General features: G+C 39.4%; 1 protein-coding gene across 5 annotated transcripts in view; it reads right to left on the bottom strand.

The window, feature by feature from the left end:
- Positions 1–14,152, bottom strand: part of MTR (5-methyltetrahydrofolate-homocysteine methyltransferase) — a 77,760-nt gene that overhangs the window by 62,559 nt on the left and 1,049 nt on the right. For 4 of the 5 annotated variants that reach the window (XM_073338202.1, XM_073338204.1, XM_073338203.1 and 1 more), the window contains exons 2-8: positions 10,991–11,205; positions 7,691–7,780; positions 6,567–6,636; positions 5,459–5,551; positions 5,250–5,356; positions 4,633–4,692; positions 3,743–3,837 (exon numbers count right to left, since the gene is read on the bottom strand). In XM_073338202.1, coding sequence (XP_073194303.1) covers positions 3,743–3,837; positions 4,633–4,692; positions 5,250–5,356; positions 5,459–5,551; positions 6,567–6,636; positions 7,691–7,780; positions 10,991–11,205 — 730 coding nt within the window. Of the gene's footprint in view, positions 1–3,742; positions 3,838–4,632; positions 4,693–5,249; positions 5,357–5,458; positions 5,552–6,566; positions 6,637–7,690; positions 7,781–9,058; positions 9,239–10,990; positions 11,206–14,152 lie in introns of those variants that run through there. The other variant, XM_073338205.1, reaches the window with a different exon arrangement.

The raw sequence follows: 14,152 nt of genomic DNA, 5'->3' as shown, positions 1-14,152 counted from the left end.
GCCTCACCTCAGTCCCCGGAAAAATCATGGAGCAGGTCCTCCAAGAATCAATCCTGAAGCACTTACATGAGAGGAAAGTGATCAGGAACAGTCAGCATGGATTCACCAAGGGCAAGTCATGCCTGACTAATCTAATTGCCCTCTATGACGAGATAACTGGCTCTGTGGATGAAGGGAAAGCAGTGGACGTGGTGTTCCTTGACTTTAGCAAAGCTTTTGACACAGTCTCCCACAGTATTCTTGTCAGCAAGTTAAAGAAGTATGGGCTGGATGAATGCACTATAAGGTGGGTAGAAAATTGGCTAGATTGTCAGGCTCAACGGGTAGTGATCAATGGCTCCATGTCTAGTTGGCAGCCAGTATCAAGCGGAGTGCCCCAAGGGTCAGTCCTGGGGCTGGTTTTGTTCAATATCTTCATTAATGATCTGGAGGATGGTGTGGATTGCACCCTCAGCAAGTTTGCAGACACTAAACTGGGAGGAGTGGTAGATATGCTGGAGGGTAGGGATAGGATACAGAGGGACCTAGACAAATTGGAGGATTGGGCCAAAAGAAATCTGATGAGGTTCAACAAGGACAAGTGCAGAGTCCTGCACTTAGGACGGAAGAATCCAATGCACCGCTACAGACTAGGGACCGAATGGCTCGGCAGCAGAAAAGGACCTAGGGGTGACAGTGGACGAGAAGCTGGATATGAGTCAACAGTGTGCCCTTGTTGCCAAGAAGGCCAATGGCATTTTGGGATGTATAAGTAGGGGCATTGCCAGCAGATCGAGGGATGTGATCGTTCCCCTCTATTCAGCATTGGTGAGGCCTCATCTGGAGTACTGTGTCCAGTTTTGGGCCCCACACTACAAGAAGGATGTGGAAAAATTGGAGAGAGTCCAGTGGAGGGCAACAAAAATGATTAGGGGACCGGAACACATGACTTATGAGGAGAGGCTGAGGGAACTGAGAAGAGAAGAGAAGAATGAGGGGAGATTTGATAGCTGCTTTCAACTACCTGAAAGGGGGTTCCAAAGAGGATGGATCTAGACTATTCTCAGTGGTAGTGGATGACAGAACAAGGAGTAATGGTCTCAAGTTGCAGTGGGGGAGATTTAGGTTGGATGTTAGGAAAAACTTTTTCACTAGGAGGGTGGTGAAACACTGGAATGTGTTACCTAGGGAGGTGGTGGAATCTCCTTCCTTAGAGGTTTTTAAGGTCAGGCTTGACAAAGCCCTGGCTGGGATGATTTAATTGGGGATCGGTCCTGCTTTGAGCAGGGGGTTGGACTAGATGACCTCCTGAGGTCCCTTCCAACCTTGATATTCTATGATTTACTCTCACAGCAGGAGCTGACATGAGGCTGGCACCATGTAATGTTTTGATTTTGAAAGTACGCCTATTGGAAACCTGGAGCATGCTTACCCAATTTAAAGGCAAAACGTTGTACTTCCTAACCAATATCAGCCCCCTCCCCCGTCTCAGGCAAAAAAGTCTGAGAAAATTAAATGACCCTTTCACCATGCCCCAAAGGCCAACAACCTTAGGCCAGAACTTGGTGAAATTACTGCGGTTAGTATAATAAGCAGCAGTTACAGTGCACCATTACTGTGGCCATCTCTTCTCTTCCCCCATTTGTTTGTTGTAGCCACCAGTTGTCTCTTGTCATTGGCAATGGTTGTAAAGCTCTTTGGGGCAGGAAATCTCTGCGTGTAAAGCAGTTAGCTCATGAGAGCCTTGCTTCCCCGAATGTGGCTTCTAGATATGACCACAGTACATACATACAAACAAACAGGACTCTGTCAGACCAAGGGAGGAAGCTAATCCCACATCTGAGGGCTGTTCAAGGAGAATACCCTGCCACCTGTCCTCAGACGCTCAATTGTAAGAACTGTAACCAGCAGTTCCTCAGCCAATATCAGCTATGCTGATCGTGCACAGAGTGAGTGTGTATAAGATCCTTAATCAAAATCAAAACAGTGACTTACAGATCAAACTCATTATCCCAAATCATGTTCAGGAGCAAACTGAAAGCATGTGCAGATGTCCAAGAACAGGTATAATGTACTCCCTGTAGGGAGCACAACTAGACACAGACAGCCAGACTCATTTACACCACTTTGGTAACGTAAAGAGACCTTAAAGTGGGGTTAAGTGTAACTCACTCTCATTTTAATGCTTCGTCTGCCATGGCAGTGTAAAGTGGCATTAGCATAAATCGGAATCAGGCCCAGAGTACTGTATTAAATGTTGTTTAATACAGTCCTAGTTTCTGCTCCAGTGCTCCTTCTATCCTCCCTAGAGACATTAGAGTCATGAGTACCTTGTCTGAGGCTGAGATCTGTGCCAAGCATAGATCTCTATGCTGTGATAGTGAACGAATCAAGCAGCACCCTGTTCCAAGCGACTCCATATGTTACTTCTGCAGCACAGTCTGGTCTGGGAAAGTGGCTCTTCAAGGGGGGGGTGGGGCGCGACATGTCAGAAAAGCTGGGTTCATTGTATGTTAGTGCAGTCTCACACTTCTGCATCACGGAGATGACAGACTATTTTTAACTGGGATTTTGTTGTAAAAAAACCAAAGAATGGCTTGTCACGACATACACCGAGTACATGTCTAATAGCAAATGAAAATATTTAACACTGCAGGAAAATTTTGCTAACTACAGGCAAATACATAAAGATTTAAAAAAAAGTAACCAGAGAAACAGGGAGAAAAGAATACAGAAAAGCACAAGGATGGGGGGAAAAAAGGGGAAAGCATGGTTACATGCAGGGCTCTGTCTTATGCAGCGGCCAAATTTTACAGAATCTAAGCTTTCATATAAAAAAATTTTTAGCATTTATGTTTGCATGGAGAAGAATATATTTTTATTAAATAATCACCTAGAAGTGTCAAGTGTTTTTCAGAACAATTACACCTTTTTGAGAAAAAAATTTAGTGAACATTTGGAATTTTGGAAAAAATCAGGGAAAAGGATGCTGCAACGACATCTCATGACCTGGCCCTATGATCTGACACTGGAATCTTTTCTTTACTTGCTTCCCCCCTTTTTTGTAACTATTATTTGTTTCCTTCACCAAATCTATCTAGGCCCAGTCTACCCCAGATATTAACTGTTTGCAAAGTAAATTTGAAAGTCTGGGCTTCAAATCCAAGCACAGCTTCTGACATTAATTTTAAAACAGTTTGGTCTTGTCTATATCAGTCAAACTCCATTTTCCAATATGGTTCACAGTCCAATGTGGATCAGGCCTCAGTTCACACATTATTAGGGGCGAAGAAGGTAGAGAAGTGACTCTCTTCAGAGAGACAATGGAAAAGCAGCTTCATCTCTCTACATGAGAAAGCAGTTATTTCACCTTCTGCCTACTTTTGAAGACAGATATCATGGGACTCACTTAGGTCCTGGCTACACTGGGTTCAGAACCACACCACTAGCATTTGAAAATTACTGTGCTCATGGCCAGTTGTTAGTTGCAGGATTCTAGCACCATTTCCCTTATCACCATGGACAGGAACTTTATTAAGCTGCATAACAGTAATAAGGACTCATAAAAGAGGGGTATGCTACACCATGGTTCTCAGGAAAAATAATTCCTGGTTACACTGGACAGGGAAACTACACTATACTAGCGACATACACGGTTAAATATGGTTGCAGATAGCAATCTCCTGTTGACGGGGCCTTATAAAAAACTTACCATTACTGTCTGGTCTTAGAATAATGGACTCAAGAAAGCACATTCTCTTACCAAAGTGGCTCACTGTGGGATACACTAATGACAAATGCTTCTCCTGTCTGGCCAGAGAGAGTGCGTCCACTCTTATCTACAATAGTTCCAGAAACCTAAAATACAAAAGGGATTGGGGTTGGGGTGGGGATAAGAACATATGTTATTAATACTGCCCTCTCAAAAGCCAAAGCAAGATGAAGAGTGTTTGGTTCCAAGTGATGACAGGCAACCCATGCAGGAAATCAGAATATTTTTTTCTGTGCAACCTCCCGAAACGTTCTAGCAAGTAGAAAGAAACTTCTGACCAAAGAGCTTCAGAAGGTCACTTTGCTAACCTTTATTTTCAATAAATAAATAAAATCTCTTGGGATGTACAGTTTGTTGGTTGATGTTAACAGCTAAGGATCCTAACTGCAATCAGAGCCCGCCTCCTTCCCTCACCATCCATAACTTCTATATTTGTTATTATTTAAGCCCAATCCTGCACTGTACAATGCACAAGCAGATCCTTGGGCCCACATGGAATCTCCCTGAAGTCACAATACAGAGAAGAATTGGACGCATTAGATTGTAAGCTTTCTGGGGAAGGTACCGGAGTTTCTTTTCAAAAACTCATCTGTGAAGGGCCATGAGAAAGTATGAAGCTTTATAAATAATAATGCTTTGACCTCAAATTCTCCTATAAAATACAGAGAGTAATGTTTTCCCACTGTCCTAAGGATAACAATACAAAAAAAGCAATTCTAGAAAACATACTGACTTTTTGCATGTTATACTGTGTGTGTTTTGTTTTTAAAAAATGGACCCATGCCATCACCAGCTGAGCTGCCACCTCAGTCTTGTTAGGGAACCACACATAAAAACATTAGATCATTTTAGTTAAAGTTAGTAAAATGTTTTGTGCTTACAAATATTGGTCTGGGATCATACTCTTCCTCAAACAGTTTCTTGAGAGCAAAGAGAGCTGCCTGTTTAAAAATAAAGGTTACAACAAGTTAATTCAAGTTAAGGCTTGAATAGCCTTTTACACAAAAAACTTACCATACAATATTGCTAGAGATTCTGGAAGAATTTACTACATTCAAGGGCATTCCTTCACGCCCAGAAACCTCTAGGTTCTCTCACATATTGTGGTGGTATCCAGCAGCTAGGCAGCCCGAGGCTCTTTTAGACCCAAAAAAATCACACCAATGCACTTGCTAAGATTTGTACACTGTTATTCGTCACTCACATTTACAGCATGTAGGATAACCAAGCTTTTAAAGTCTCTGTGTGTTTGTTACATACATCTACTATATACATCCAGAGTGTGAATTTAATGTGTTTCATACAGTTGCATATATTCTCAATGCATAACCCCTACATATGAATCCATTTAGTCCACAATAGTTTCCACAGAATTTCAACATAAGATGGATCAGTAATATATAGGGAAAATTCTTGCCTTAGCTCCCACACCAGAATTTTTTATTTAGGCATTTAATAAAAGGTTCAAACCACTTCCAAGTTTTCCCAAAAGTCTCACCTTGGCATTGGCTGTATCAAATATGGTTTCTACTAACAAGATATCAACCCCTCCATCTAAGAGTCCTCTGGCTTGTTCTTGGTATGCTTCAACCAGCTCATCAAAAGCTGTAAATAAAAATTAGTTTAAAGTGGTTTGTCTCATATCTAAAGACATCTTCTTGTAACGTATCATAAAAGGTAGAATAGAATTAAATTACAAATACTTACTGATGTTCCTATAGTCTGATCTTTCCACTGAGGGAGACACAGAGAGCGTTTTGTTTGTAGGACCCATAGCACCAGCAACAAATCGTCTACTCTCTAGACAAGGGAAGAAATGTCACTCATCAACTCTAGCCACCTACAGTCATAATATTGTAACCATTGCTTAAGACAGCATGGCAACAATGTAGATTTAACTCAGAGTGTCCTGTTCCAAAAGCACAAGTCCCCACCACTTGGGATAGAGGAGAATCTAAATTAGCTTTGGATAGTTGAGTAGTTCTGATTCTATCCAATAAGGGTCAGCAGTATTTACAAACAATGCCATTGCAAGCCATCAATTCAGTCCAAGCTTTATGGCGCTGTGCTGTGCATTTAAAAAAAATCATCAGGCAACTTCAGGCAACAAAGAGTACTTTAAGTTGCCTGATCATTTTTAAATGCACAGCACAGCGCCATAAAGAAATACTGCAGTGCAATATAACAGATATTCAAATCGCTACATTTAGTTACAAAGAACAGTGAACCACTTAAATATAATAAAAATATAAAATTAAGGCACATTTTTTTTTTAAAGAACCAAATCAGGGAGGTATTGTCTGGACAATCTAATGACAGGTTTATAAACAGAAAATGCAGCTTGGTGTTAGAATGAGAGAGAAAACGTGAAGACTTCTAAATTACGTTATCCCTTTATCAAGTGTTCTTGTTAGATCGGTAGGTCTCTACTAACAGAAATGTAGATGAAGTCATTTTTAGGAACGACTGCCCATTTAGGGCTGATGCTGTGAGCTATTGAGTACCTCCTGGCAGATGCTGGGTGAAATAATGGAAGGTGGATTTCAGTGGGAGTTGTGGACTCCCAAGAAGCACTCAGCACCTTGTGAAAGAACCAGAGTAACATTTTGCATATCTAAATAGCTTATGAGTCACTCATGCATTAGGCTCCTCTTGGAAGCCAATTTGCAGCATCATTGCTCCCAGATGCAACCAACTGCACCAACCCAAGTCACAACATTTCAAAGCTTGTAATGAGACGATAGAACATGTAGAAGGGAATGTTTGAATACAAAGAGGAAAAAAAAAACAAAAAAGCAAACAAACCACCATTCACCTGTCTGAGCGGTCACATCATCAGCTGCTTTTCTGGCCACCTGTGCTGAGACTTTGTTTAACTGATAAACCTGGAACAATGACAGCCAAATTACTGTGTGCTAACAGAAAAGGCTAATTCTGTACATTATGTCTCTTCTATGAAGAAAACTAACTAAGAAACTTACAAGAGTCAGTCACCCTCTTCTGTGGCAGCATGCAGTGCATTCTAAATGCTCTATACTATAGGCCAGACAAACACATGAAAGCATTATGGCAAAACTTTAAAAAAATAAAAAATAATAAAAAAACCCACCACACACACACACCTCTGGGATACCCCCAGCATGGGGAATTGCTTTGTTCCATCAATCTCAGAAAGCAAACTGTAGTGATGCGATTATATGACGGATACCATATCTACTACGTCTGTGTCTAAAACGGATATTGTAAAATTAAATGATGGCAAAGGGACTAATGGCCAGTTCTGTAAGATACCGAAGTTAGCGGGAGTTGTCACCTTGAAGGAAGGGGCCCTATGAAGGTAAGTGCAGCTTATTGGGAACAGCAACTCTGATTTAGATGGCATGTTTCCAGGTATTGTCATGCCATCTGCTGAGATATCATTTTAAAATGATGTGACCGATAGGCAGCACAAACCTGAGCTTAAGAGAGTTCTAAGCACTGCAGCAAAACTCTTACTGCAAGCAAGACAGACCTCTGTGCCAAAGAATAAAATATACATACAACGTTAAGAGACAAAACACATTTCCAGTGTGGCACCATCTTGTGAAACTGGAAGCACTGAAGCAGAATGTTCTTGTTCACAGAATGAGACTCTTCTGCGAATACTCAACTGATGAAGCCCAATACAAATTATTACTGTCTGTGCCTTCATTGACAACTGTCCTATCACAAGTATAATTTTCATCCTAATATTACCGTAATAATGGAAATGTGTTATAAGTAAATGGGATATTTCTCTGCTGAGCACCAGAGACCCAACCAATCTCACCTGTGTGCCCAGAGACAGTGTGCAGTTAGCAATAAACATAAATCTTGTGGTCTCTGGGGACTAGGTTAATATTGGCTGCTGGGACAACAAATCTTGAATATCTTAACATGTAAGTGGCTTAAAATTCTTACCAGATGCTCAAGGTCATAGTCAGCTTGTGCAACTTTGGTGCTGCTGAAAGTGTTTGTTTCAATTATATCAGCCCCAGAGAGCAAGTATTCCTGCAACAATAAAAAAAACAATTGAGAACTAATGATTTCAGATCAGGGGATGGAAAAGAAGGGAGTCAGCGGATTCTAACATTTTGTGATTTTCAGCTGAAGACAAAGGATAATTGCCTCCCAATTCACAGAAGACCAAATCCTACAGTTCTTACTCCTGTTGCTTTGAAATAGTGTTTAAACACATTTGAGGTTACTCAGAGTTTTAGTGTTTAAGGTTATATTTATAAATCGTTTTTAACCCTTTATAAACTATCAAGGTTCCAATTCAAGATGGATTAACTTAACTTTAAGCGTGTAAATAATCTCACTGATATGCTTCAAGTTAGACAACCATCAAGAATCAAGGTCTAATAGATGTTATAAACACATAACAGGCATGAGTAGCGTATGTTATAGATGGCTGCAATCAACCTACTGAAGCATTTATTAAAATGGAATTAACAGATGTTATTAACTCTTTATAAACTATGTATAAATGTACCCTTAATAAATTATGACCATGTTTGTAGGCTGGGGTTGAAATTCTGGCACCACTGAAGGAAGGGGGGAAATCAGCTGTATGTTAGGCTTTTCAGCAAAATGCAAATGAACAATCACTGTAATTCCATTTCAACACTCCTGAAGCATAATAAGCTTTCACCTATTAGGTCTGATCAGAAAGGCTTAGAAATGAAGAAAGGTTTCTGAGATAAACAAAATATTACTCCAATACAAATATCATTAGGGTTCACTATTGTGTGGATTTTCTTAACGGTGCGTGAGAAGATGAACACACTTCAAATGCTAAAGGAAAATTACATGATGATTTTTATATTTGGGTCATAAAAGTACTGATGTGATTACACTATTGAGTATACACCATTGGGATTTTTCTAAATGAAGAAAAATGAATTTAATGGTAATTAAGGCAAATAAAATTTCAATCAAACAGATGGTGGAATAGGAACATATCTAATGTTAAAGACAATATTAATTTTAAAATTAACTAACAGAAAACTGATAGTTCTCCTCTCTACTCCCTATTCTGGGCACACGCACGTACACACACACACACAGTTGTGCAGATCCAAAGGGCACAATGACATTTATGATATCTTTTACACACTTGAGTTTCACTTTCACCTCCAAAATCATTTATTAAATGACAACAATTTTGACCCTTCAAGCTCTTGTCATTTTATCAGGCACAGAACATTACTGAACACAGTATATTAGTAGGTAACAATGCACTTGAACTGGGAAATCCACTTTGACTTTTGAAAATAGACTACTCACCATCTCTTCCTGTTGGAGCTTACTTATCAGTTGAAGGACACGTAAAAGCTATTTAAAGGCACGGGGCGCTTCTGTGCCCAGTCCACCATATTTAAAATTTAAGGAAGTTGGAGGGGCAGTTTTAGGGTTATTTTCTATAAATACTTGAACCTCCAAGAATTCTGAAGAGCTCAAACATAGGTCTTTCCACACCTGTAAACTTCATCAGATGAATTAGTTGGGAGGAAGGAGATGACAAACTCTGGAGCTCCAGCCTGCAGAATTTCCAAAGTTCAAAGTCAATCCAGTTTGGTTGACACAACTGGGTCACTGAGCAGACACCGCTATAGAGCTTTTTCCCCTTAAATCTCTATAGGGCATTTAAGTCACAGCTTCTTTTTCATTTTTGTTCTTTAAAGATTATGAGGATTACAGTAAAATGTTAGATTACTCTCTTTATACTAAATTTTAATATTTCACAGTAAAAATATTAAAATAATGGTGATTGTGAAATGCTCAAGGAGATTAAGAGAGCTATAAAAATATAAAACTCAGTAATAATGGGGGATTTCAACTATTCCCATACTGACTGGGTGCATGTCACCTCCAGTTTGGATGGCAGAGATAAAATTTCTAGACACCATTAATGACTGCTTCTTGGAGCAGCTAGTTCTGGAACCCACAAGAGACAAGGCAATTCTTGATTTAGTTCTAAGTGGAACACAGAGAGTCTGGTCCAAGGGGTGAATATAGCTGAACTGCTTGGTAAAGCAACCATAATGTAATTAAATTTAACATCCAGGGGTGGGGGTGAGAGAGAATACCAAGAAAGATCATAATTGTAGCATTTAACTTCAAGAAGGGGAACCACACAGAAAAGAGGAAGCTAGTTAAACAGAAATTAAAAGAAACAGTCACAAGAGTGAAATGCCTGTAAGCTGTGTGGAAACTTTTTCAAAACACCATAATAGAGGCTCAAATTAAAAAAAAACAGAGGACCAAAAAAATGCCACCATGGCTAAACAAAAGAAGCAGTTACTATGCAAAAAGACATCCTTTAAAAACTGGAAGTCAAATCCTACTAAGGAAAATAAAAAGGAGAATAAATTCTAGCAAGTCAAGTGTAACTAGGCAGGCCAAAAAAGAATTTGAAGAACAACTAGCAAAAAAAAATGTAAGAACATCAGAAGCAGGAAGTCTGCTAAACAATCAGTGGGGCCACTGGAAGACACGGGCTAACGGAGCACTAAAGGAAGACAAGGCCATTGAGAAGCTAAATGAATTACTTGTAACAGTCTTCTCTGTAGAGGATCGGAGAGATCTCCAAACCTGAGCCATTCTTCTTAGACGACAAATCTGAGGAACAGTCCCAGATTGAAGCGCCAGAGGTTTTTAGAACAAATTGATAAATTAAACAGTAATAAATAACCAGGACCAGATGGTCCTCACCCAAGAGTTCTGAAGGGATTCAAATATGAAATTGCAGAACTACTAACTATGGTATGTAAACTATCACTTAAATCACTTTCTGTACCAGATGACTGGAGGATAACTAATGTGACATCAATTTTTTAAAAGGCTCCAGAGGCAAACATAGCAATTATGGGCCGGTAAGCCTAATTTGAGTACCAGACAAACTGGTTGAAACTGCAGTAAAGAACAGAATTATCCTATACATAGATCAACACGATTTGTTGAGGAAGTGTCAAAGCAGCTTTTGTAGAGGAAAAACATGCCTCAGCAATCTATTAGAATTCTTTGATGGGTCAACAAGCATGTGAACAAGGGTGATTCAGCTAATACAGGGTATACTTAAAAAGATTAAGTAGAAGATGAGGGAAATTCAGAAATTAAAAAAACACCATTAACAGTTAAGGTTGCACATAGAAATCATTCAGAAGAGTCAGGGTTTTTTTTAAAATCAGAACACTCAGAAGTCAAGCGACTCAATACCTTGTGAATTTTGTAGATTATATCAGGCTGAGTTATACTCAAAAGGTCATTGTTGCCTTTCAGATATTTTGGATGATCCTTAAATTCTTGCCCTCGAAAGTCCTCTTCTGATAGTGCATGCTGCTGGATCATGGTCCCCATGCCTCCATCCAAAACCATAATCCGCTCCCGCAAAATAGAGTCAATTTCATCTTTCAAGCTCTTCTTGGTATTCACTATTAAAAAAATTACAGTTAAAACAAAAGAAAGAAACTTTGAAATTCCTTTATCCCTCCCCCCACCCACAAAATACATAATTTTTTAAGTATAAGTACCTTGAATTTTCAAAGTTAATTTCAAACAAGAGTTATTTATTTTATTATAAAATAATGATCAGTTATGGTACTGCACCTGAAGTTGTGATATTTTAACATGAGCAAATAATATGTTATAGGTCTCTGACCCTACATCTGTCTGAGCAGAACCCTGCCGCAGGAGCCTCACTTGAGTAAATGCAGATTCACCTGTATGGAGTCAGCTGCAGAAGTGGGGCCTAAGTAACCATTTCCATAAGCAACTAGGCATATAGATGTTGACCTATCCCTTCCATTATATCAGCACTTTTTCACTGCAAATTTTGTATCTCTCTTTGTACATGGTCTCTCAGGGCCCTACTCCTGCAGTCTTTACACAAGCAAGACTCCTACTGAACTAAGTGGGAGTTTCACCTGAGTAAGGACTACAGAGTCAGCTCCAGCCTTACAGACTTTATTTCCTTGGTAAAGGTCTGGGACACACCCAAGTATCTCATCTGAACTTGATTTTCAGTTATAGATTTATTTGATCGGACAATTACCGTGCTCCAGTGAAAAAGGCTGCCTGATTCTTTTCAGGGCTAAGTGAACACCTTTTAAAGTTTCCTTATGCAAAGGAAACATGCTTTAGCAGTGAAGAATTCATCTACTACCCAAATACAAATATAACACAGTTGTTAGTGATGCTTGGACAATAGACATTCATGCATAAAAAGAAACACAAAACAATTAAGGTTTGTTCCGAAGCTCATTGTTGAAGACCACAGAAAGATTCACATTTACTTCAACACACTTTGGATAAGGACCTTAGGTCCAAAATTTGGGTTTTGTTTAGAAAGAAAAGAGGGGAGGGGGGATTCAGAACTTAAAATGAATAGAACTGTGTCCTGACTTTTAAGTGAATATCAATAATATTTTTTAGAGATCCACAAACACTGCCTTGTGGTGTTAGAAAGCAAACCACAAGCATTGTGCTAGTGTGAGGAAAAAAAACTAATAGAGCTGGTCAGAAAAAACTCTGATGAAATACTTTTTGTCAGGATTTGCCGATTGCCAAATCACATCATTTAGCAGAGAGACCATTGGTTTCCTCCCAACCTGCCCACCTGGTGAGCTGCTGGGGACTCCATGATGTGTGTCTCCAAGGCCACCCACCTCAGAATCAAGGCTTCATAACGTTTTGCAGAGAATTTTGATTGGCGGGGGAAAGGGGGGAATGTTATTGTAAATGGGAATGAAACCAGTTTTGGAAATATGGAAATCCTCCCCCCGCTGGTGATAGCTCAACTTAAGTGAAAAGAAAAGGAGTACTTGTGGCACCTTAGAGACTAACCAATTTATTTGAGCATGAGCTTTCGTGAGCTACAGCTCACTTCAGCTCATGCTCAAATAAATTGGTTAGTCTCTAAGGTGCCACAAGTACTCCTTTTCTTTTTGCGAATACAGACTAACACGGCTGTTACTCTGAAACCTGTCAACTTAAGTGATCACTCTCAAATAAATATTATACAAGGTAACCTATTTCCCCTTGTTTTTTCCTACCCCCCCCCCCAAGACGTTCTTGTTAAACCCTGAATTTGTGCTGCAAATGGCCCACCTTGATTATCATACACATTGTAAGGAGAGTGGTCACTTTAGATAAGCTATTACCAGCAGGAGAGTGGGGTGGGAGGAGGTATTTTTTCATGCTTTGTGTGTATATAAAAAGATCTTCCACACTTTCCACAGCATGCATCCGATGAAGTGAGCTGTAGCTCACGAAAGCTTATGCTCAAATAAATTGGTTCGTCTCTAAGGTGCCACAAGTATTCCTTTTCTTTTTGCGAATACAGACTAAGACAGCTGTTTCTCTGAAACCTCTCCTTACAGTGTGTATGATAACACCCATTTTTTCATGTTGTGTGTGTATATAAATCGCCCCACTGTATTTTCCACTGAATGCATCCGATGAAGTGAGCTGTAGCTCATGAAAGCTTATGCTCAAATAAATTGGTTAGTCTCTAAGGTGCCACTAGTACTCCTTTTCTTTCTACAAAACTGAATTACTTTTCTCCACCGAGTGTACTTAATAAACAGTAAGTGGACCTAACCACTTCAACGTCTACACTGAGAAAAATGCAAAAAATAAGCTAACAGTAAATAGTGAAAAATTGAGTACATTTTAAAACATTCTTTCCATCTGAATCATCTAAACATGGTTCTCCGGATCACAAAAGTTAAAAACAAAACACACAAACAACCTGCTATATTAACAGTCTCTCTAGCCATCTGATCAACTGCAACTGTCTATTTGGACCCTCATTCTGCAATGATTATGGGAAGGGTCCTTCCAACTTCAACAGAGCTTTGTATATGTCCACATACATGCATCTCCCTACAGTACCAGGCCTTAAAGACTGGCGAATAAAATAATCTGTTGCTTTATATAAAAAAAAAGTAAAAGCACATGCTTTTGTACAGTCAATGAGCAAAAGGCAAGATACACTGTGACAGACACCTGCAAAAAGCTTCTTCAAACATAAACAGGAAATAGCTTAGTTGCTAAGAGCAAGAAGGTTGAGAGAGAAAACCAAAACAAGCAAATTATATGGGAATGCTGTGTTCGTGGGTAGTGTGACTACCACTAGTACTATTTTTATTTCAATCAATACTGGATTCACATATTCACCAACATGATGAAAAAAATCTGCGTAGTACTTCCAAACCTAAAAGTTCAAATACCCCACTAATCACTCCTATCCTCCACACCACCCAAATAATGGATGAGTTTCGAATTTATGAAACTTTTTTACAAAAAAAAAGGGGGGGGGGGAGCATTTCTTCAATCTCCTATATGGTTTTTGAAACTTTAGTGATAATCTGCCACCCC

Source organism: Lepidochelys kempii, chromosome 3 (genome assembly GCF_965140265.1).
Source record: "Lepidochelys kempii isolate rLepKem1 chromosome 3, rLepKem1.hap2, whole genome shotgun sequence".
In the NCBI taxonomy this organism is placed as follows: Eukaryota; Metazoa; Chordata; order Testudines; family Cheloniidae; genus Lepidochelys; species Lepidochelys kempii.
Note: the sequence above shows the minus strand (reverse complement) of the source record. Positions and strands in the feature narration are given on the sequence as shown.